Source organism: Acomys russatus, chromosome 21 (assembly GCF_903995435.1).
Source record: "Acomys russatus chromosome 21, mAcoRus1.1, whole genome shotgun sequence".
In the NCBI taxonomy this organism is placed as follows: domain Eukaryota; kingdom Metazoa; phylum Chordata; class Mammalia; order Rodentia; family Muridae; genus Acomys; species Acomys russatus.
In genome coordinates, this window is record NC_067157.1 from 59339467 (window position 1) to 59360448 (window position 20982).

General features: G+C 44.8%; 1 protein-coding gene across 3 annotated transcripts in view; it reads right to left on the minus strand.

Annotated features, from left to right (window-relative positions):
- Positions 1 to 9841: 9841 nt before the first annotated feature.
- Positions 9842 to 20982, minus strand: part of Rgmb (repulsive guidance molecule BMP co-receptor b) — a 25449-nt gene continuing 14308 nt past the window's right edge. For all 3 annotated transcript variants that reach the window (XM_051164392.1, XM_051164391.1, XM_051164393.1), the window contains one exon: positions 9842 to 10500. In XM_051164392.1, the coding sequence (XP_051020349.1) occupies positions 9844 to 10500 (657 nt within the window). In that variant the 3' untranslated portion in view covers positions 9842 to 9843. The remainder of the gene's footprint in view (positions 10501 to 20982) is intronic.

Here is a 20982-nt window from a genome sequence, read left to right on the forward strand (position 1 = left end):
TCCTGAGAAAGCACCAGATTGATTTCCAAAGTGGTTGTATAAGTTTTCACTCCCACCAACAATGAAGAAGTGCTCCCTTTCCACATCCTTTCCAGCATGTGCTGTCACCTGAGTTTTTATTTTTATTTAATTGATTCAGATTACAACTCAGTTGTTCTCCCATCACTTGTATCCTCTCATTCCTCCCTCCCTCCCTCTTTCACCCTATTCCCCTCCCCTAGGTCTATGACCGAGGGGGACCTCCTCCCCCACTATATGGTCATAGGCTATCAAGTCTCATCTTGGTAGCCTGCTTATTCTTTCTTTGAGTGCCATCAGACCTCCCCACCAAGGGGAGGTGGTCAAATATGGGGCATCAGAGTTCATGTCAGAATCAGTCCCTGCTCTCCACACAACTGTGGAGAATGAATGTCCTGTTCATTAGCTAGATCAGAGTAGGGGTTTGATATTTACTACTTGTATTGTCTGTGGTTAGTGTAATAGTTTGAGCAGAGCCCCCTGGGCTCTGATCCACCCGTCATGATGTTCTTCTTGTAGGTTTCTAGGACCCTCTGGGTCCTTCTATTTCCCCATCTCCTATATTTCTCTTATCTAGAGTCTCAGTAGGATGTCCTCACAACTATCCTAATCTCCTGGTAAGTGAAGACTTTCGTGGGACGTGCCTTTTGGGCTTGTGTCCAATTATAAGTGAGTATATACCATGTGAGTCTTTCTGCTTCTGGGTTAACTCACTCAGTATGATCATTTCTAGTCCCATCCATTTGTCCACAAATTTTGGGATTTCCTTGTTTTTAATAGCTGAGTAGTATTCCACAGTCACCTGAGTTTTTGATCTTAGCCATTCAGATAGATGTAAAATGGAATCTCAGAGTCGTTTTGATTTGCATTTCCATGATGTCTAAGGATTGAGCATTTCTTTAAGTGTGTCTCAGCCATTAGATATTCCTCTGTTGAGAATTCTCTATCTAGCTCTATACCCCATTTTTAATTGGGTTATATAGTTTGGTGGTGTTTAATCTCTTGAGTTCTTTATATATTTTTGGTATTAGCCCTTTGTCCAATGTCAGGTTGGTGAAGATCTTTTCCCAGTCTGTAGGCTCTCATTTTGTTCTGTTGACCGTGTCGTTTGCCTTGTAGAAGCGTTTCAGTTTCATAAGGTCCCACTTATTAATGGTTGATATTAGGGCCTGAGCTGTTGGCGTTCAGGAAGTTGTCTCCTGTGCCAATGAGACTCTTCTCCACTTTCTCTTCTAACAGATTTAGTGTGTCTGGTTTTATGTTGAGGTTTTGTGCAGGGTGATAGATATTGATCTATTTGCATTTTCCTTCATGTAGACAACCAGTTAGACCAGCACCATTTGTTGAAGATGCTGTCTTTTTTCCCCATTGTATGGATTTGGCTTCTTTCTCAAAAGTCAAGTGTCCATAAGTGTGTGGGTTTTTTTCTGGTTCTTATATCCAATTCCATTGATCAGCCAGCCTATTTCTATGCCAGTACCATGCTGTTTTTATTACTGTTGCTCTATAGTACAGCTTTAGATCAGATATGGAGATTTCTCCAGAAGATCTTTTATTGTACAGGAATGTTTTAGCTGTTCTGGGTTTTTTGTTTTTCCATATGAAGTTGAGAATTGATCTTTCAAGGTCAGTAAAGAATTGTGTGGTTATTTTGATGGGAATTGCATTGAATCTGTAGATTGCCTTTGGTAAGATGGCCATTTTTACTATGTTGATTCTCCCAATCCACGAGCATGGGAAATCTTTCCATCAGAAATCTTCTGTTTTCTTCAGACATTTGAAGTGTTTTTTTTTTTTTTTAATCATACATGTCTTTCACTTTATTGGTTAGAGTTACACCAAGATACTTTATATTATTTGTGGCTATTGTGAAGGGTGTAGTTTCCCTAACTTCTTTCTCAGCCCATTTGTTATTTGTATAAAGGAGGGCTACTGAATTTTGAGTTGATTTTATATCCAGCAACTTTGCTGAAAGTGTTTATTATCTGTAGGAGTTCCTTTATAGAATTTTGGCAGTCACTTATGTATACTATCCTATCATCCATGAATACTGATAATTTGATTTCTTCCTTTCCAATTTGTATTCCCTTGATCTCCTTTAATTGTGTTATTGTTCTACCTTAGGACTTCAAGTACTGTATTGAAGAAATGCAAAGAGAGTGGACAGCCTTGTCTTGTCCCTCAATTTAGTGGAATTGATTTAAGTTTCCTTTTAGCTTGATGTTGGCTGCAGGCTTGCTGTATATTGCCTTTATTATGCTTAGGTATGTGCCTTGTATCCCTGCTCTCTCCAGGCCTTTTAACATGAATGGATGTTTGATTTTGTCAAATGCTTTTCAGCATCTAAGGAGATGATCATGTGGGTTTTTTTTCTTTCAGTTTGTTGATATGATGAATTACATTGATGGATTTCCATATTTTGAACCACCCCTGCATGCCTAAAATGAAGCTGCCTTTGTCATGGTGAATGATAGTTTTGATGTGTTCTTGAATTCGGTTTGCAAGTATTTTATTGAGTATTTTTGCATCAATGTTCATAAGAGAAGTTGGTCTGAAATTCCCTTTCTTTGTTGAGTCTTTGTTGAGTTTAGGTATGAAGGTAACTGTAGACTCATAGAATGAGTTTGGTAATATTCCTTGTGATTCTATTTTGCAGAATAGTTTGAAAAGAATTGTTATTAGCTCTTCTCTGAAGGTCTGGTGGAATTCCATGCTCAATCCAGCTGGTCCTGGGTGTTTGTTGTTGTTGGGAGATTTTGATGATTGCCTCTATTTTCTTAGGTATGATAGGACTATTCAATTTGTTTACTTGATCTTGATTCAGTTTTGGTAGTTGGTTGCTATCAAGAAAATTGTCCATTTCATTTAGGTTTTCAAATTTTGTGGCATATAGGCTTTTGAAGTAAGACCTGATGGTTCTTTGGATTTTTTCAGTGTCTGTCATTATGTCTCCTTTTTCATTTCTGATTTTGTTGATTTGAATATTCTCCCTCTGTCTTTTAGTTAGTTTGGCCAAAGGGTTGTCAATCTTGTTGATTTTCTCAAAGAACCAGCTCTTGGTTTGTTAATTTTTTTTTATTGTTTTCTTTGTTTCCAATTTATTGATTTTAGCCCTGAGTTTGATGATTTCCAGCAGTCTACTCCTCTTGGGTGTGTCTGCTTCTTTTTGTTCTAGAGCTTTCAGGTAAGCTGTTAAGTAGCTAGTATGTGATCGCTCCAGTTTCTTTATAAAGGCACTTAGTGTTATGAACTTTTCTGTTAGCACTGCTTTCATTGTGTCCCATAACTTTTGGGTATGTTGTGCCTTTAGTTTCATTAAATTTTAGGAAGTATTTAATTTCTCTCTTTTTTTTGTCCCTTACCCAGATGTCATTGAGTAGGAGATTGTTCAGCTTCTATGAGTTTGTAGGCTTTGGTTGGTTGTTTTATTGAGTTCCAGTTTTAATTCATGGCGTCTTGATAAGATGCAAGGGATTATTTCAATTTTCTTGTATCTGTTGAGGTTTGCTTTGTGACCAAGTATGTGGTTAATTTTGGAGAAGGTTCTGTGAGGTGCTGAAAAGAAGGTGTATTCTTTTGTGTTTGGGTGAAATGTTCTGTAGAGATCAGTTAGATCCATTTGTTTCATGATGTCTTAGTTTCCTTGTTTCTTAGTTTCTGTCTTGATGATCTGTCTATTGGAGAGAGAAAGGTGTTGAAGTCTCCCACTATTAATGTGTCAGGTTCAATGTGTGATTTAAGCTTTAGTAATTTTTCTTTTATCAATGTGGGTGCTCCTGCATTTGGGGCATAAATGTTCGGAATTGAGATATAATTTTGGTGTGTTTTTCCTTTGATGAGGATGAAGTGACCTTCCCCATCTTTTTTGATTAGTTTTGGTTGAAACTCTATTTTATTTTATTGTTTTTTAAAAATAAATTAATTTATTTGCATTAATGTTTGCCCACATGTATGTCTGTGAAAGGGTGTCAGCTTCGCTGGAACTAGAGTTACTGACAGTTGTGAGCTGCCACATGGGTGCTGGGAATTGTACTCAAGACCTCTGCAAGAGCAGCCTGTGCTCTTAACTGCTGAGCCATCTCTCCAGACCATTTTATTAGATACTAGAATGGCTACTCCAGCTTGCTTCTTTGGTTCATTTGCTTTGAATACAGTTTTCCAACCCTTTACTCTGAGGCAATGTCTATCTTTGTTGCTGAGGTGTGTTTCTTGTATGCAGCAGAATGATGGGTCCTGTTTTCACACCCATTCTGTCAGCCTGTGTCTTTTTACTGGGGAGTTGAGGCCATTGATGTTAAGAGACATTAATGACAAGTTTTTGTTAGTTCCTTTTATTTTGATGTTGGTGGTGGTAGTGTGTGTTTTGGATTTGTGGATGTGGAACTATTTATTTTCTGTGTTTTCCTGGTTATAGTTAGCCTCCTTGAGTTGGAGTTTTCCTTCTAGTACCTTCTGTAGGGCTGGATTTGTGGTGAGGTACTGATTGAACTTGGTTTTGTCATGGAATCTGTTGTTTTCTCCGTCTATGGTAATTGAAAGTTTTGCTGGGTACAGTAGCCTAGTGTTTGCCTCAGTTTATGTTTTATTTGTTCCTTCTAATTCCCTCTTTAGGTCTGGAATAGTCTTATTCCTCTTTTTCTCCTGTTTGATTGAATTTTCCTGTAATTCTTCATAGGATTTATTCAATTCCTTCATCTGTTTAAAGTATTTTCCTGTGTGTCTTTGAGTGATTTACTTTCCTCTTTCAAGGCTTCTACAGTTTTCATCACCTCAGATTTAAAGTCTTCTCCTTGTACTTCATGGGTGTTCATATCTGCAGGGTTTGGTGTGGTAGGATCACTGGTTTCCGGTGGTGTTATATAGCTCTTAGTTTTGTTGCTAGTCTTCTTGCATTGGCCTCTAGACATCTGGCTGTCTCTGGTGTTAGCAGGCCTAGAGGTTCCTCCAATCAGGTCACTGTCTGTGTCTCATGTGGGTCGGGCAGGTTGGGAGCAAGTAAAGAGAGCTCCAAGCTGAAGGTTGTTTGCTAGGGCTCCCCAGAGGCCTCCTCAGGATGGTGGACAGTGGGTGGGTGTTAGAGCCTCTACGCAGCTCAGCTCAGCTGGGTTCCCTGACTGTATCCTAGTTGGGTCAGGCAGGAGAGGTGTGGGCTGACAGGTTTCCAAGCCCAAAGCTGCTCATGTGCCCTACAGTTCTTTTTGAGATGCCTATCTGCTCTGTATCCCAGATGGGCCAGGCTGGTCAGCAGCTGGGGGACTGGGAACCAGAGCCCAAAGCTGCTGGGGTGTTCCATAGGCCTTAAGATGACATGGCTCTGCTTATCTGTTCTGTGTCGTAGTTGAGCTAGGACAGTAAGCAGCTGGCTGGAGGTGAGAGATCACAGGCCAAAGCTGCTCATGGAATGCCAGCTAATGTGGCGTGTGGCCTACATGGGTCTCTGCTCAGCCTGTCTGCTCTGTGTCCTAGCTGTGTCAGAGAAGCATGCTTAAGGTGGGCTGGCAGAGACAGGCCCAGGCCCGAAGCTGCTCCCAGGATGGCAGCTAATGCGGATTGTGGCTGGTGCCTGGATTCAGCTCTGCCTGTCTGCTCTGTGTCACTGATGGTCCAGGCTGGTAAGTGGCTAGGGGATTGAGAGATCAGAGCCTAAAGCTGTTTGGATGCTCCACAGGCCTTTTTTGAAATGGCAGGGCTCTGCCTATCTGCTCTGTGACCCAGCTAGGCTATGCCCTTAAGCAGCTTGGGGGCAGGGGAGCGGGAAGCTGAGATCAGAGCCTAAGGGTGCTTGGTTGCCCGTACTCTTTCTCAGGATGGCAGCTAATGTAGACTGTGGCCAGTGCTGGGACTCAGCTCTGTCTGTCTACTCTGTGTCTTAGATCAGGTAGATAGCAGTTGGGCGGTGAGAGCCCTACGCTGCCCGGATGTCTCACAGTCTTTCTCAAGATGGCGGTTAATGTGGGTTGTCCCTCGGGATTTTTCTGTGGGCTATCTGGGTGGCCAGGGGTCGGACACACCCATGCTCCCCAGTGAGATCCCTCTCACCTGGGAATCAGCAGCACTGGTGTTTTGTAGATCTGTTTGGTCTTTAGCTTGCTGTGCAGTCCTGATGATCGGAAGCAAAATGTGATTGGCGCCGCCATCTTGGATCTCTTCGAGAAATAGAATTTTGAACTAGTTTTTGTTTACCTTCTTGAGGGGGTGGGAGGTGTTCCTTGATTCACACAGAAAGGTATTTGGGAATACAGGGTATCTGTAGCGAACCAAGGCTGTTTTACCAATATGTATTAAAAAAAAAAAAAAAAAAGAAATAAATCGGGCAGCTAAAAGGGTTCTCAGGTTTTGAGTTTAAGAAAACACAAGTTCACTTGCTGTTTAAGAAAATGGAAGTCTCCTCTCTGCGATTCTGGAGTTTCTCTAGCTTTGTTCTCTGGAAAGCTGGAGGTCTCATGTTGAATGTGAATTCGTGGATTCCTTTGCTAGACATGTAGCCACTCAGTACTAGAAGTGTACCTTGGATTTCTGTAGCTCACATGATCGACATAAAATTTCCCATTTATGTGCTCTGAACTACTATACACACAGAGCTATTTAAGAATTATGAGCCCCCACCCCACCCCATTTACATCCCACCTGGCAACAGCAGTTGCTTTCCCGAGACACACACACACACACACACACACACACACACACACACACACACACACACCCACCCACCCACATCCCTACCTCCTTTTAAAATACCCAGGAAATGAGGGCTTGTAAGTCTTCAAAGACAAAACAAACATCCTACAGCCTTCTATCAAGGCAAGTTGCTGCACTTCAGGCCACCTGCAAGAGATCAGAGTGCCGTGTCCTTAAGGGGCAAAGCTACTCATTAAAGACAAATCTCCAGGAGTAGCACCAGTGTCACAGGCACTGCTTTATTTGTAATTGCTTAAAAGTTATAAAGGAAAAACTACAGTAGCAGTCAAGTGAGCGGGGGTGGGGGTGAGCAAGTTGTAGTATATCTTGTCAAAAACTATTAGGATTGAATTCCTTGCTCCTTTTCTTCTGCAGAGGTTTCTCAGCTCTCCCAGTAGGTGTCACTATTATCACAGAACAAACAAAACAGCGTGGTCTATAACTTTATTTTTCTGGCATAACTTATTAAAGTATTTACATACTGCACACTGTTTTTACACAGATACTTACTCAATTACTTATGAACTACATCTACAGGTTTTTCTGCAAAGACTCGGCACAGTGTGGGGGTTTCCACGCACAGTGAAGAGGGCAAGTGTTTTTTGAGTCTTTTTCTAAAAGAGCCATGTAGAGATCTGAGAGAATCAAGTGTTTTGCCCCAAGTTTTAAGCTCTCCCGGGAGACCTGCGAAGAGTTATAGCCTATTCATATCCTGGTATGGTCTGAAATTCTTCTGGATAAGAAGTCAGAATTTCCTTAGAAACCCTAAAGAAAACCCAGCACTTTTCTACACGAGTGCTTTTATTTCTAAAAGTTATCTGTGGGGCCTGTAAAGGACATAGAGGACATGAGGGAGGACCACCCCTCACATCTGTGGGGCCTGTAAAGGACATACAGGACACTGCTTACGAGGGAGGACCACCCCTCACATCTGTGGGGCCTGTAAAGGACATAGAGGACGCTGCTTATGAGGGAGGACCACCCCTCACATCTGTGGGGCCTGTAAAGGACATAGAGGACACATCTGTGGGGCCTGTAAAGGACATAGAGGACACGAGGGAGGACCACCCCTCACACTCTTACTATATTCTACCCACACTGCTGCAGGGCACTCACAGACACCCTCTGCCAGCTAACCAGTACAGCTAAACAAGCAAACTTCCTTCTCCAAACTATGAGTAGACATGATGGTTCTCCATGTCTCCTCAGAAGCATAAACGTGGTTATCAACACACACTATAAAGCCAGATGCTGGAGCAACTTCTATTGTTTTTACTTTCATACTATTTGTACAAAAATAGTGGTTGTTAAGTGCTCAACACTTTCGCCCATTCTACTCAGTCACAAGTCACTAGCTATTGGTAGCTCCTGCACTCGGCACATGGCTCTGTAGGTGAACAAAGTGGCCATGCTTCAGAGCTCAGGATTGGTCAGTTTTAACCCAGCATTCTTAAAAGAACACTCTTTTACAAGGCTGGATTCCACTTCTCTGGAGTTCAGCCTTTAAGAAGCAGGGTGCCTTCATAATTGCCCCAAGGTGAGTTTGCCACCCTAGATAAACACACAAGCCCGCCTTTTCATAATCACTTCTCTGAGAAATACAACTTCACAAAACGATACTGTACACTTCTCGCTGCCAGCCTGAGTCTGGCGGTGCCACTGGCCAATAGGACATGGTAAATGTCCTATTATTATTAGCCTAAATAACTAGAGTATTTAAGGTTTGTATCTTTTGCTTGCATTAATGTAAACCTTAAATATTAAAACACAAATTGTATCACTTCTTGGAACCAAACACTCACATTTAGATAAACAGTACACAACTACCTATTTAGGAGTTAACTTTGCTAGTCTCACTGCCTTTGTTATGTTCCTTTTATCGTTGGTCCCAGCAATGGGATGGAAGAGGCAAGATCTTACCTTATGGGAATTTCACTAAAAGACAGGTACAACTGCCTAATGTTCAACTACAGGTGTTAAGATGGCAGAGAGCTGAAAAGACAGACACTACTTGGGCAGCACGATGCCCAACGCATCCATGGGCAAATGCGTGCTAATATAAACCAAGGACGATCTTCTGTTCTTTAGGCCCTACTCCTGGAGCTCAGTATCAGAGAACCATTAAGAGCCAACATTTGCAATCCCGAGGGGAGTTTGAGGAGATGCTGGGGCAGAGCCAGGGAGCACTGTTTCTGAGCAGCCAAGGAGGAGACAGGTAAGAATGTGATTTCTACAACTACAAAGAGGGAGGGGCAAGGCATGATCTCTGTTAAGCTAATGATTTTGTTTTGCTTAAACAGTTAAAGGAGGGGGAAAACTACAATTTAAATAGGGATAAGTGACAAGAAAGAGCTACTAGTTCAGGTATAGCAAGATGCCTGGTATTTACTTGAAACGGCCATCACTAGACTCACGGTTAGCAAACAGTAGCTTCAAAAGGGGCAACGTGACCAACCTCATCGGCCAACGTCACAATCAGGAGGAACAAGGGCTGCAGGTGGAGCACTACTGTCCCCATGTTCTGAAAAATCAAGTTGTTAGGGACGGCTCTGTGGTGATTTCCACATTTTAAGAATGAAAAGTACTTACAAGTGAGGGGACAACTTTCCTCCCAGACCGACACCTCAAAGGAAGCAGACAGGAACTGCGTACCTTGGCAGATCAGTAGCAGTGGAAGTGCAGGAAGGACACCCAGAGTAGCTACAAACTGGTCACCTTCAAATGAATTGCTGTGGTGTCTGTGTATATGCACTGTACATATTAACCAGGTACACACATAAATATTTAATATATAAAAAATAAAGTGCTAAGAGATCCCTATGCAGGGACATTATAAAACATTTCACAAAACTTCAAAAACAAAATTGATACAATCAAAAAACAAAAACAAAAAAAAAAACCCAAAAAACACTACAACCAACAACACATGTGAAAACAGCCAAACACATAATGTACAATCTGGTGTTCTAGGACAAACATCTGCCATATACATGGTATATACATATATACTCTTTCACTCAATATATTATGACAATATATATTTTAAAAATTTGTTAGACAAAAAAAAAAAAAAAAAAAAAAAAAAAAAAAAAAAGAAAAAGAAAGGAAAAAAAAAAAATCAGAGAAACAAAAGCCAATGAACAACCCCTACAGAAACAGAATGAGGATGAAGCATGCGAGTCCGAGACTGACAGGCAGATCCCTGCGTCCGGCAGAGCTGCTGGGGAAGAGGTGCCAGCGTTCCTTCCTTGGGTGCAGTGCTTCCACGTCCTCCAAGGCACTGTGGGCTGCAGCAGTAAAGTTGGCATCACCAGTGGTGAGCAGGTCAAAGACACAAGAGTGGAAGTAGATGTCCTTCACCGGCATCTTCTCATGGCACTGGGTGGTAGCCGTCTCCAGTGTGTAGCCAGGCCAGGCCTGCACTGACGTGCTGCGAGGCGGGCTGTGCCCCAGGATAGCGGACACCTGGCCTTGTCCGTCATCAATGCATTCACTCGTGGGGCAGCCGTTCACACACAGCTGCAGGTCCTGGCTTTCCTCATAGGACATGGCCAAGTCTTCAGGCATCCGAATAGCGAGGGTTAGGTATCGTCCCAGCTGTCGCACAAACACTGTGGTGCCTATGTAGCGGGCGTGCATCTCTACGTGGCGGCCGCTCTCTCTCTCCACAATGTGCAGACTCTTAATGTCACCATGACCCCCGCTGGTGGTGCCGTCCACAAAGGCGGCTGGCAGGTCATCTGTCACAGCTTGGTACACCTTCTGATCTGTGCACTCGTGGTGTGCTTTGAAGATAATAGTGACCTGTGGGACGGAAGATGTACCAGTTAGTGTAATTGGAGGGGACTGTACAGAGAGCTCCCTACAACTACTTTGGAATGGAGGCTTGGCTTTCCTAGCACAGTACCACTGTTGGGAAACAGTCCTTTTTTATTAATACTCGTTTGTTTCCTCCTAATGATCACCAAGGCACAGCATGGAATACACAATACAGAAGCTCGAAGGGACTGAATTAGTGATAAATCTAACAGATCCCTGCCTTCTAAAGAGACCCTTCACTGGGCTGTCACCATTTTGCATGACTCAATCACTATAAATGTAACATAAATATTAAAGAGACAAAACAGGCTTTTATTTATTTATTTTTTTAGGAGAATGTCTGCACCTCAGGAGAGATCTCTTTAAGTCTTCATCAAATGTTTTGCATCACGGTGACAGAGATTACTTGGCAAGTGCAGCTCTCAAGCACTGGCAGAGATAACATGCCCCAAACCTGGTAACAGAAAATGTCTTGTCCCGCCCCTGCCCCCCCCCCCCCCCCTCCTACATCTTCTCCCAGTAAGCACTTAACTTTCCAAATGAAGCAAACAGTTCAGAGAGAAAAAAGCCCTACCCACTGATAACACAAAGCTGTCCTGTAGTAAGGCCACTTTCTTCCTTAAGAATCCTTCATAACACTTGAAACAATTGAAACAAGGGAACTGGCTCCCTCTTTTTGCAGCCAACACATGATGGTGATGAGAGAGAGTGACTAGGAAGGAACAGTTTCGCTGTGCCCCCTGAGTGGGAGCACTTCCCCAGTGCCATCTGACATGGCATCAGAGATTTAGTTTATTGTTCGTTATGTGGTAACAGTTTTTGTTTTTTAATTAAAAACAAATCAAAATAAACAAAACAGAGAATAAAGGACGGGGTGAGTCAAGAAGGCAGACAGCCGAACCACACACTGATGGCGAGAGCCTCTTGGCCCCTCCAAGGGAACTAGTCAAAACAATGGAGCCTTGTTTAAAAGGCCAGAAATGCCCCCAGTCCCGACTGCCACCCTCAAGCTTTCCCCCGTCCCAGCCAGCTTTTGCTCACACTATTTAATTCCACATGCTCCCACTGGTGTTACTTGACTGGAATTTTCCAGCCATTTCACTTTACTTCAGCCAGACCTGAGACAGCTGCACTGCAGCCACTGGCGACCTTCATATCCGTTGTTTGCAGCTGCAACTGAAAACCAGACAATGTGCTGTGAAAACGCTGGGCTTTCTCTCCTAATTACCCAGCGCCACAATCTGATTTCACTACCAGCCTTCTCACATTACCCCCACCTCCTTAACAACGCCACGAAGGTGACCAGAGATGACTTCAGGAAAGCTGCGGATTCCAAGCACGGGACCTTCCACTGAGGGGCTCCGAAGTGGGTATCTACAGAGACTATAAAATAGATTTATTTGGTGGCTCTAGAGTCAGTTTGACAAGTCCTTTAAGACACACTGGGATTGTTAGGAGGTGAAAAGATTACTTCAAGTAAATTCTGCACCTGAAAACACTGGAGGAAGGCTAGGAAACGCTGACAGTTAACCAGTGCAGATGGCTGACAGTCAACAATTAAAGTCAATGATACCTTTCCACAGTCTTGATGTTCATGGCCAGGAAAATCCTCTCACCGGAAACATGTTCAAAAGCTGAGAAGGTCCAACAACTTGGGAATGTGTCTTTCTAGTCTAACGAACTAAGTTTAAACCAACTTGGCACTGCACACAAGAACTGTGAACATTTAGGAATTCACTTTTGTTTGGGGTAACGAAGCATTGCAGACGGGGCACAGATGCAGACAGGCTGGGGGCTTTCGTGTTAACCAAGCCTGGTGTGTGCACAAGGCGCAGCGACCCCAGCTCTGGAACTCAGGACTCACTTAAACACCTCACACACGTAGTCTCTGCTACACAGGGCACATGGAGGTGTCGCTGGCCCTTCTCTAGGACTCGCACTTAAAAATATTCTACTCTATGTTTTGCTTGAAGTGACTTTCTTTCTGACGAAATGACAAGGGTATTTCACTTGGGCATGCGTAGAAAATTATTTGTTGAATGAACACGCTGAGGGGATGAAATAATCCACAGCACAGGAAGGGCCCTGAGAAGGCCCCGGCAGTTTAAGTAGGCACTAGACATGTGATCAGTGCAAGGTAGAGAAAGCGGTGTGTAACAGTTTCACATGACCTGAGTGTTGTAATGCAGTGTCACTCCTTGGGACAGTTACAACACACATGCTCTCCGCTGTGAAAAGCACGAAATCCATTTCAGATCGTCTCCTTCCCCAGAAGAGCAAACTCATTCGTCTGTGATAATTCTCACTTCAAAAATGTACAAAATTCCCCTGACTCTCTGCAAATTCCAAACTTTTTCAGCCATCAAAAGCCTAAAATGAGTCTTTAAACTTATACCCAGCATTCACTCAGCAACATTTATAAACCATACAACACTGGCTGTGCTGCTGGATTCACTGCCACTCACTGCTCCGCATGCACTAATAACGGCTCATCTGCTCAACGCCACACCATGGATTATTGATGGTGGCGTTTCTGTGCACTTAAAACATCAATGTCTTCTGTCAACCCTCCCCCATCGAGTCCCGCTCAGCCTCACCTCAGACTGTTCTAGTTCTCCTCATTCATTTTTCATCTCACTCCTGAGACCTTACCACCCACAACAAGGCCTATGAGGAAGAGAAAGATAGCAGCTACAAATCAACTTTTCCACATAGGAAAAAAAAAGGCAACAAGAATTTAAGGTCTGTTGTAAAAGTTTCTCAACCTTTGTAATGCTGCAGCCCTTTAATATGGTTTCTCATGTTGTGATGACCCCCCAACTATGAAATTAGTTTTGTTGCTACTTCTAACTGTAAATCTGCTATGGTTATTAATTGTACTGCTATGGTTATTAATTGTAATGCAAATATCTGTATTTTCCAATGCTCTTAAGTAACCCCTGTGAAAAAGTCATTGAACATCCCCAAGGGGTCACGACCCAAAGGTTGAGAACCACTGGTTAAGAAGCACCTGCCTGCGTCCCCCCCCCCCCACCAGCAAGAAAATGAAATATATGAAATGGAATTGAACAAGTCCATGAGGAAAATCCAGGCCCTGCCTAACCAGGATACAGAGAAATCGCCCCAAGGTACAATAGCACAGAGAACACCAGGCACAGGTCTTAAAACACAACTCCCCAAAGGCTTTGTAGTAGCTCCCTGTATGTACTGCAGCTCTGCAGATATAGTGGAAGACACATTTACCAGTGGTTAGTCAGGGTTAGGGCGAATGCAAAGAACTTTCTAGAATGAATCTTCAACAAGAGAATTGAACTTTAGTCATGAAACTGAAGCAAAGAAATATAGGCTTGAAATGCAATTTGATTTGTATCTGGTTAAAATCCTGCCCATGTACAAGGAAGTTAAAATAAATTCTACTTCATTTAATTAGCTGATATGTCTGGGTATAATTATGTTGAAAAAACAGTAGACCCTCAAGGAGACCAAGACTGGGCTCAGCACCCCTTCATGTCTGCACATGTTAAGTGGAACACAACCTCGACGCTCAGTCGACGCTCAGTCTTCTAGACAGAACAACGAGACCTTTCCAGCACCAGCACACACGTCTACCACACTGGCTTTGTCTCCATTCCTAACACACCCTGGAATTTTATTTGCTTTGAGCCTCAGGCAAGACAGGATACCGGATTTAGGGAGCATCAGGCTGGACAGAAAGAGAAGAAAAGAGAACTAGGGACAGGGTGTCACTTTCTGGGGAGGTGACCTCTCTTTACCTAGGTCCCACCTGCGTCCACCCCTCCCCCCATGCTATCTTACTCTGAATCCATGAAAGGTCAATTTGTCGCTAGAGCCCTCTGATGGGCAGTGGGTTGCCAGCCCAGTCTGGAGCATACTTCATTGTCTCACTGAGAATTTCTGGATTATGATTACCTAGGCCGGTTCTGAGTCTCTCCGCACTGTGCGTTGCTCTTACTAACTGGCTTGTGTGACCTGTGTGCGGTGTTCACTGCCCTTGAAGACTGACTAATGCCCCTGTGGAAGGCCAACTGTGAAGCTCAAGTGTTATATTTAAAACTCCATGCACTTGAAATCTGAAGAGAAATGCTAGACCCCTGGCTGTTTTACTCGATGAGGTCACTAAGACAGCTGGCTTCTGAGAGCCTGCTTTCTTGAGCCAGCCACCTGCAAGCTAAACTAGTGAGGTCTCCCACCTGTCACCGCGGACAACTCTAAACAGAATTAAAAAAGATGACCAAAGGAGACTAAGGGGCATAGTATAAAAGAAAGGGTTTCAGGTGGAGACGAGTGAGTAAGAGACAGAGGAGGCAGAAGGGGGAAGGGAGCTCCTAAGAGAGAGTAGGCGATATAGCTCTAGTCTTGATAGGACGCTTATACTCACGCTCCTCTCACCTCTATCTCTCTTCTCTCTGTCTCTCCTCTCTCTCTCTCCCTCTCTCTCTCTTCCTCGCCTCTCTCTCTCTTCTCTCTCCCATCTCTCTCTCTCTCCTCTCCCCCCTCTCTCTCTCCATCTAATGTCGCCTTCTAGAATATGCTCCCGTCATCTTCCTATACCTGCTCCCTCTCCCTTCTCCCTCTCTACCTAGATACTCTCCTCTCTTCTCTCTCTCTCTCTCTCTCTCTCTCTCTCTCTCCATCCACTGTTCTCTACACACTGGCCCTCCCCTCCCCATGTGAAAATAAGGGCTTGTTTTCCGGATGGTCATGGTGTGCACAAGTATGCTTTCTCCCGGCCTCCATGCTTTTGTTCCTGCCCTTCGCCTGCTGCTGTCTTGCTCCCTGGAGGAGGCTGTGCTTGGTGGGCCAGCTTGCCAGCTAGGTCTGTTACTGAAGGTGGGAAGCCAGGGCAAGTTTTTCATCTCTCCACCCTGGGGCTGCAAGAGTTTCTGGCACACCTACACACCTCACCTCTTCTCAGATACACATCTTCCCCACCTTTGGCTGTGAGAGGCAGCTGCAGGCATGCAGGCCCTGAGAAAGTGAGACGAGGGGACTGGTGTTAGGACTGGCAGTGTTAGGGGTCTAGAGAGGAGAAGCAGTTTTCTTGTGGGGAGAAAGGCAGGCACCCCTCATCAGTTCCAGAGAAGCATATGGCAGTGGCCGTGCTGTACCTCACAGGCTCCACAGGAGCCAAGTTACCTGACCTGAGGGTGCCGGGCTCAGCTCCTTTGCCGCTTTCAGACTCAACTCCTTCACTTAATGGGTTGCGTTTCTGTTCTTAGTAAAGGTCCATAGAGAGGCTGTTTAAGTGCATGGCTGCAGAAGGAGGGCAGAGAGCAAGGCTCTCAGTCCTTTGGTACATTCCCAGGAGCATCTGTTAGAGAGTAGTGTGGTGGGGGAGGGCTTGTCTACCATAGGTTATGTCCTCAGACTTACAAAACAATGGAAATGAAAATAATTTTTTTAAGGGTTTTTTGAGACAGTGTTTCTCTGTGTAGCCTTGGCTGTTCTGAACTCATTTTGTAGACCAGGCTGGCCTCAAACTCAGAGAGATCCGCCTGCCTCTGCCTCCCAAGTGCTGGTATTACAGGCGTGCACCACTATGCCTGGCCATTTATTTTATTTTATTTTTTAATCATTAATCTTGGGCTAACAAAATGGCTCAGCTGGGGAAACACCTACAATCAAGCCTTACAACCTGTGTCAGCTCCTGGACCTCGTGTGGTACAGGGGAACCCCATGTTGTGCTTGGATCCCCACAAGAGCCCTCCATGCACACACACAATAAACAGACAAAATGTAGTTTAAAGAATTAAAAATAAGCCAGTCTCTCAAGTAATTTTCAATAACTTTTCAAAATACTTTAAGTTTAAATATTTTTCATGTTGCCCAACAGTGGCTGTATTTTTAATAATCTCCACAAGAACTCTTCTGCTTTATTTTCCCTTTTGTGTTTACGTAACCATAGCCCTTCCCACAGCCCTGGCTTTCTCAGACAGTACTTAGACCTCATGGAAACACAATAGGAGTAGGGAGTGTTGGGAACCACACGTCCTGGGCTCCTCCTTCAAGCAAGGGTTTGCTGTAAGGCAGCTTGCCTTTAAGAAAGGGGATGCCCCTTGTGCTTGCCTGGACCAGATGACCGTTGGCCAGGTGAGTGGGCACACTTGTTGTCACAGCGGCCACCAGCTCCTGTACCCTGTGGGCCAGTGCCTATCCGAAGCACAACAGGGTGCCCAGCCCCTCCAGGTTGTTTGTGTATGTCATCTTACATTTAATACTGTTTTCTTTATCTCAAATTCTGTAACTGCCTTCTTGGAAGTCTCCTGAGTGTTTCTAAACCAGACACGTAGCCAACTTGGTTTTATTTGTTTTTAGTTAACGTCTTTCTTGAGCTGTGTGGCCAGAGATTTCATTATAGTTCCGTCCAGAGCATGTTGTGGCCACTTTTTTCTGAGCCTTAGGCACTTGCATGCCGGCCATTCTGGGTCCTTATCTGTTGCTTAAGGAGCTGGAGCTAGGCGAGCCTGCATCCAAGGCTTTCAGTTGCCGTTTTAAGCGCATCTCAGACCAAGGGGTGGAAATCCGTCCTCTCTTGACCTTATACCTTAGTACATTTTTTTTTTTTTTTCTTGTAGCCAGGTTTTGACACTGCTTTGTGTTAGTAACTGAATACCTGTGAGCGACACAGTGTGGTCTTTTATTTTTGTCAATGAAAATGGTTCTTTCTTTGGTTGAGTTGTGTTTAGATATATGGACTCTGTTCCTGCTGGTGCTGGTGGTGATGGATGGAAGGGGCATGTCTTCTAGAGAATTATGTAGTTCTTACACTCTGAGATTTGCTTTAGATAAGAGGATGGATGGATGGTTGGATACATGGATGATGGATGGATACATGATGGATGATGGATGGATACATGGATGGATGATGGATACATGGATGGATGATGGATACATGGATGATGGATGGATACATGGATGGATGATGGATGGATGGATGGATACATGGATGGATGATGGATACATGGATGGATGATGGATACATGGATGGATGGTTGGATACATGGATGGATGGATGGATACATGGATGGATGGATGGATACATAGATAGACATAGATAGTAGATAATTCTAGCTTTTCTTTGATATTTGTTCCTTATGATCCTTCATAACTACAAAAATGCTAGCTTATAGTTGTAGCTCCCTTTGTGTAATAATTTCTGATAAAACATTAATTTGGTGCTGCTGTTTTTTGTTTTTGTTTAACTTACTACATATAGGAGATGAAGTGGTGAATGTAGCCTCTGCATTGGCTAAGCACATTCCTGAAATGTACAGTGTGAGGAAAGCAGATTTGTGTGTAGACCTAGCTGTCTTCAGAGCTTTTTGTAGAATATATTGATTCCCAGAGACATTAGTTAGCAGGCTGACACAGGTATCTGGAAGCAACACAGACAGAACAGCTGCTGTCAGAGGCTATCACCCAAGGTGTGTTCCTCCTGCCTTGCGTGCTCCTGGGCTTCCCACCCCCCACAGTCAGTGTGCCCCCTCACCTACATCCCTGTTTCCAGAGTCACCAGTCTTAATTAGCTCTTCAGGATCCCATCTAATTTTTAAAACCCTCATTAGGTCATGTGTTAGGCATTTTTGGTTATTCCTGAATCTATTTCAGAAATAGCACTGAAATACTAAAGAACGGACTTGAGAAGAGCAAATCATCTGCAATTCTGGGTGGGACTCGGTCTGCTGTCCTTGCCAGTTCCCTGCGAGGCTGTTGTTTGTACTGGATTATAAGGTGTTAGGCCCAGGAACTGCTGTGTGGTGGTGTAGTCTGAGTAAACTGCCCAGGGCGGAAAGATTTCCGTGTGTGTGTGTGTGTGTGTGTGTGTGTGTGTGTGTGTGTGTGTGTGCGCGCGCGCGCGCGCGCGCGCGAGAGAGAGAGAGAGAGAGAGAGAGAGAGAGAGAGAGAGAGAGAGAGAGAGAGAAGAAAGAGGAGAGGGGGCAATCACTGGTTGACTGGTGTGCAGGGTAGAGAGCACTGGAGCACTGTGCACGGTGGGGGGCGCCTTGCTTGTTCTCTATGTGTTTTCAAATGAGGCGTCCCTTGGTGTGTTAAAACACTCTGGGGAGTCTGGGGAGGGAGCTCTTCACCATCTTTTTACTCCTCCTGACACTTTCACTCCCTGGGTCCTATATGTCTTTGGAAGGAGACCTTCTAAAATCCCCCCTGGTAAGTGAAATTAAATAGAGGTTTGTTGGAGCCAGGCAGGATTCCTTGGGTGGTGTAGGCCTCTGCTACTTCAAAACAAATCCACACTCCTCCATAGTTTGAGGCAGCGGCAGGAGGCCAAGGCTGATGCACAGCTGGGAGTCAGAACTTGTTTCTCTGTCACGTTTCCAAATGTCTCTCTCTGCCGTGTTCAGTTTTCTTTGAGTCGACATTTTGAGGGGATGGGCGAGAAGGAAGCGTTGGGTGGTTGGTATTCTTTTTTGTTGCTGGCTTCAGTTAACGCTAACCAAACACTTTCTGCCTCTGTGGAATGCGGCCTGAGAGAGTTACCTACAGTGTGCAGCAATGAAAAATGCGCCCTTCCCCATTTTGTCTTTATTTGTTTTGACTGCAGTAAAACTTGCTCTTCCAGTGTTTGGATTTTGTGCTCTTGTGGGTGGGGTGATTTAACGAAGTGCTCAGCCTGTCTGTGAGTGTGAGGACAGCCTTGGAGTGACCCTATGGTCCTGCTGGGTCCTAAGCAGAACTCAAGCCAGACCAGTTTTCTGGAGAGTAGGGGCTCTTCCTGCTCCACTTAGCCAATTAGTTCAGTATTGGGGTGGGGGTGGGGTTGAGCTCATTCTCGGGGGTTCCTCCATGTTGGCACGTGGTGTCTGCACAGTGGGTGGGATGGGTACCACAGCGTTTAACCATGAACTTCTCACATCCCATACAAATGCTCCTGAGCCTGGACCTAGACATGTGGGGCAGGTGCTGGCGTCTTCCCTTCTTCCTGCCCAGGCACAAGGATATTTTTGACCAGTTACTGTCACCAATCCTGACAATCTCGATACTTCTGTTTTATCTTTGGAAACTTGAAATTGAACCCAGACCTGGCAAGTCGTGTGTGTACTGTGGATAAATTGAAGCTTTTCCTCCCCTTCCTAATGCACAGGAAGTAATCAGAGAGCTGTGGTTCTCTGTTCTCCATCAGTTTAGGGAGCAACAGTGGAACCTAGAGCCTGAGCACTAGTCAGATGTGTGGCCCTGCCCTTCCTCCAGAGGGGAGGCCCTTGGAGGTCACGACCTGCTGTGGTAGATTCTGCCTAGCTGAGAGCCACTGCCCCACCCCCACCCCAAAGCTCTAAACTTTTGAAGTATTTTTAGCCTCTGATCTGAAACGCAGTGGCAGCCTAGATCTGTAATACTCCTATGGGCCTCTCATCCAGCAGCCTAGTGAACCCAAACTTTTGGAGTTTTTGAAGTTGCTGAGGTGTGCAGGCCTGGAGGGCCTGCCTCCTCACGCCCAGCATGGTGTTACTCTGGTGTGTAGAAGGAAGTTGGCTGACTTCCCCGCCTCTGTGCCTATTCATGCTTCCCGCCTTCCTTGTTTTAATTATACAGAAACTGGTTTTTGAAAGTTGGCATTTCTGTGCCTGTCGCTTTTGTGTGTTAACCCTGGGCCAGACTGCTTTCACTCTCGGTGCTTTTTCCGGCCTCTGGGCTCCGTGCTTCTCTGGAGCACCCTGGCAGCCTTCAGCTGTGGGTGTCCTTGCCCTGCTCAATTCTCCATCTGCCGCCAAGGGCCCCTCAGCAGCAGCCAGAGCAGCCCCTGTGCTCGCTGTGTTCATCACTTAGGGCAGCGCTGGAGCCTAGGTGTGAGCCACTTCATTGCTCTGCACCCCGCGAGTGCGCTGAACAGAGCTCGTAGGAGAGTTGGGGCTTCAACACCTGTCTTAGCCTCATCTAACCCTCCGTAAGATTCTTAATACGCTGCTCACCCTGTAAAGGCGTGTGCTGCCGTAACTGTTAGGACACTGTCCGTCCAGTCAGAGCATTGAGCAGTAATACTTCCGCAACTCTGAGACTTCCTGTTGAGTGTGTTCAGTAAGCTGCATGGCAAAATGACTCCCAGTTTATGGAGTTTTCATCTCCCTGTTGGACCATCTCCCTGATGTTTTGGGGACACTGTCAGTGAGAGCATGTGTCTCCCACCTACCATTTAGTATACTACATATAAGCTTAGTCTGGCTTCTGTGTCAAATTGTTCAGACAGAAAGTTAATCTAACTGAGTATGTGTGAATTTTCTCCCTGTTTCACAAAAGAGAAAGTTACCCTTGTTTCTATGGAAGTGAAGGTCAGTTCCCGCTGTGCCCGCACTGGGCCTGCCCCAGCTGCCATCCACACGCTGGTGACCGTGGATGTCAGTAAGGTGCATTCAAGGCCCTCTGCCTCTTTCAGAGCTTCCTCAGCCAGCTTCTCAACATTTCGAGAACTTGGCCCTCAGAGTAAGCTGGGTT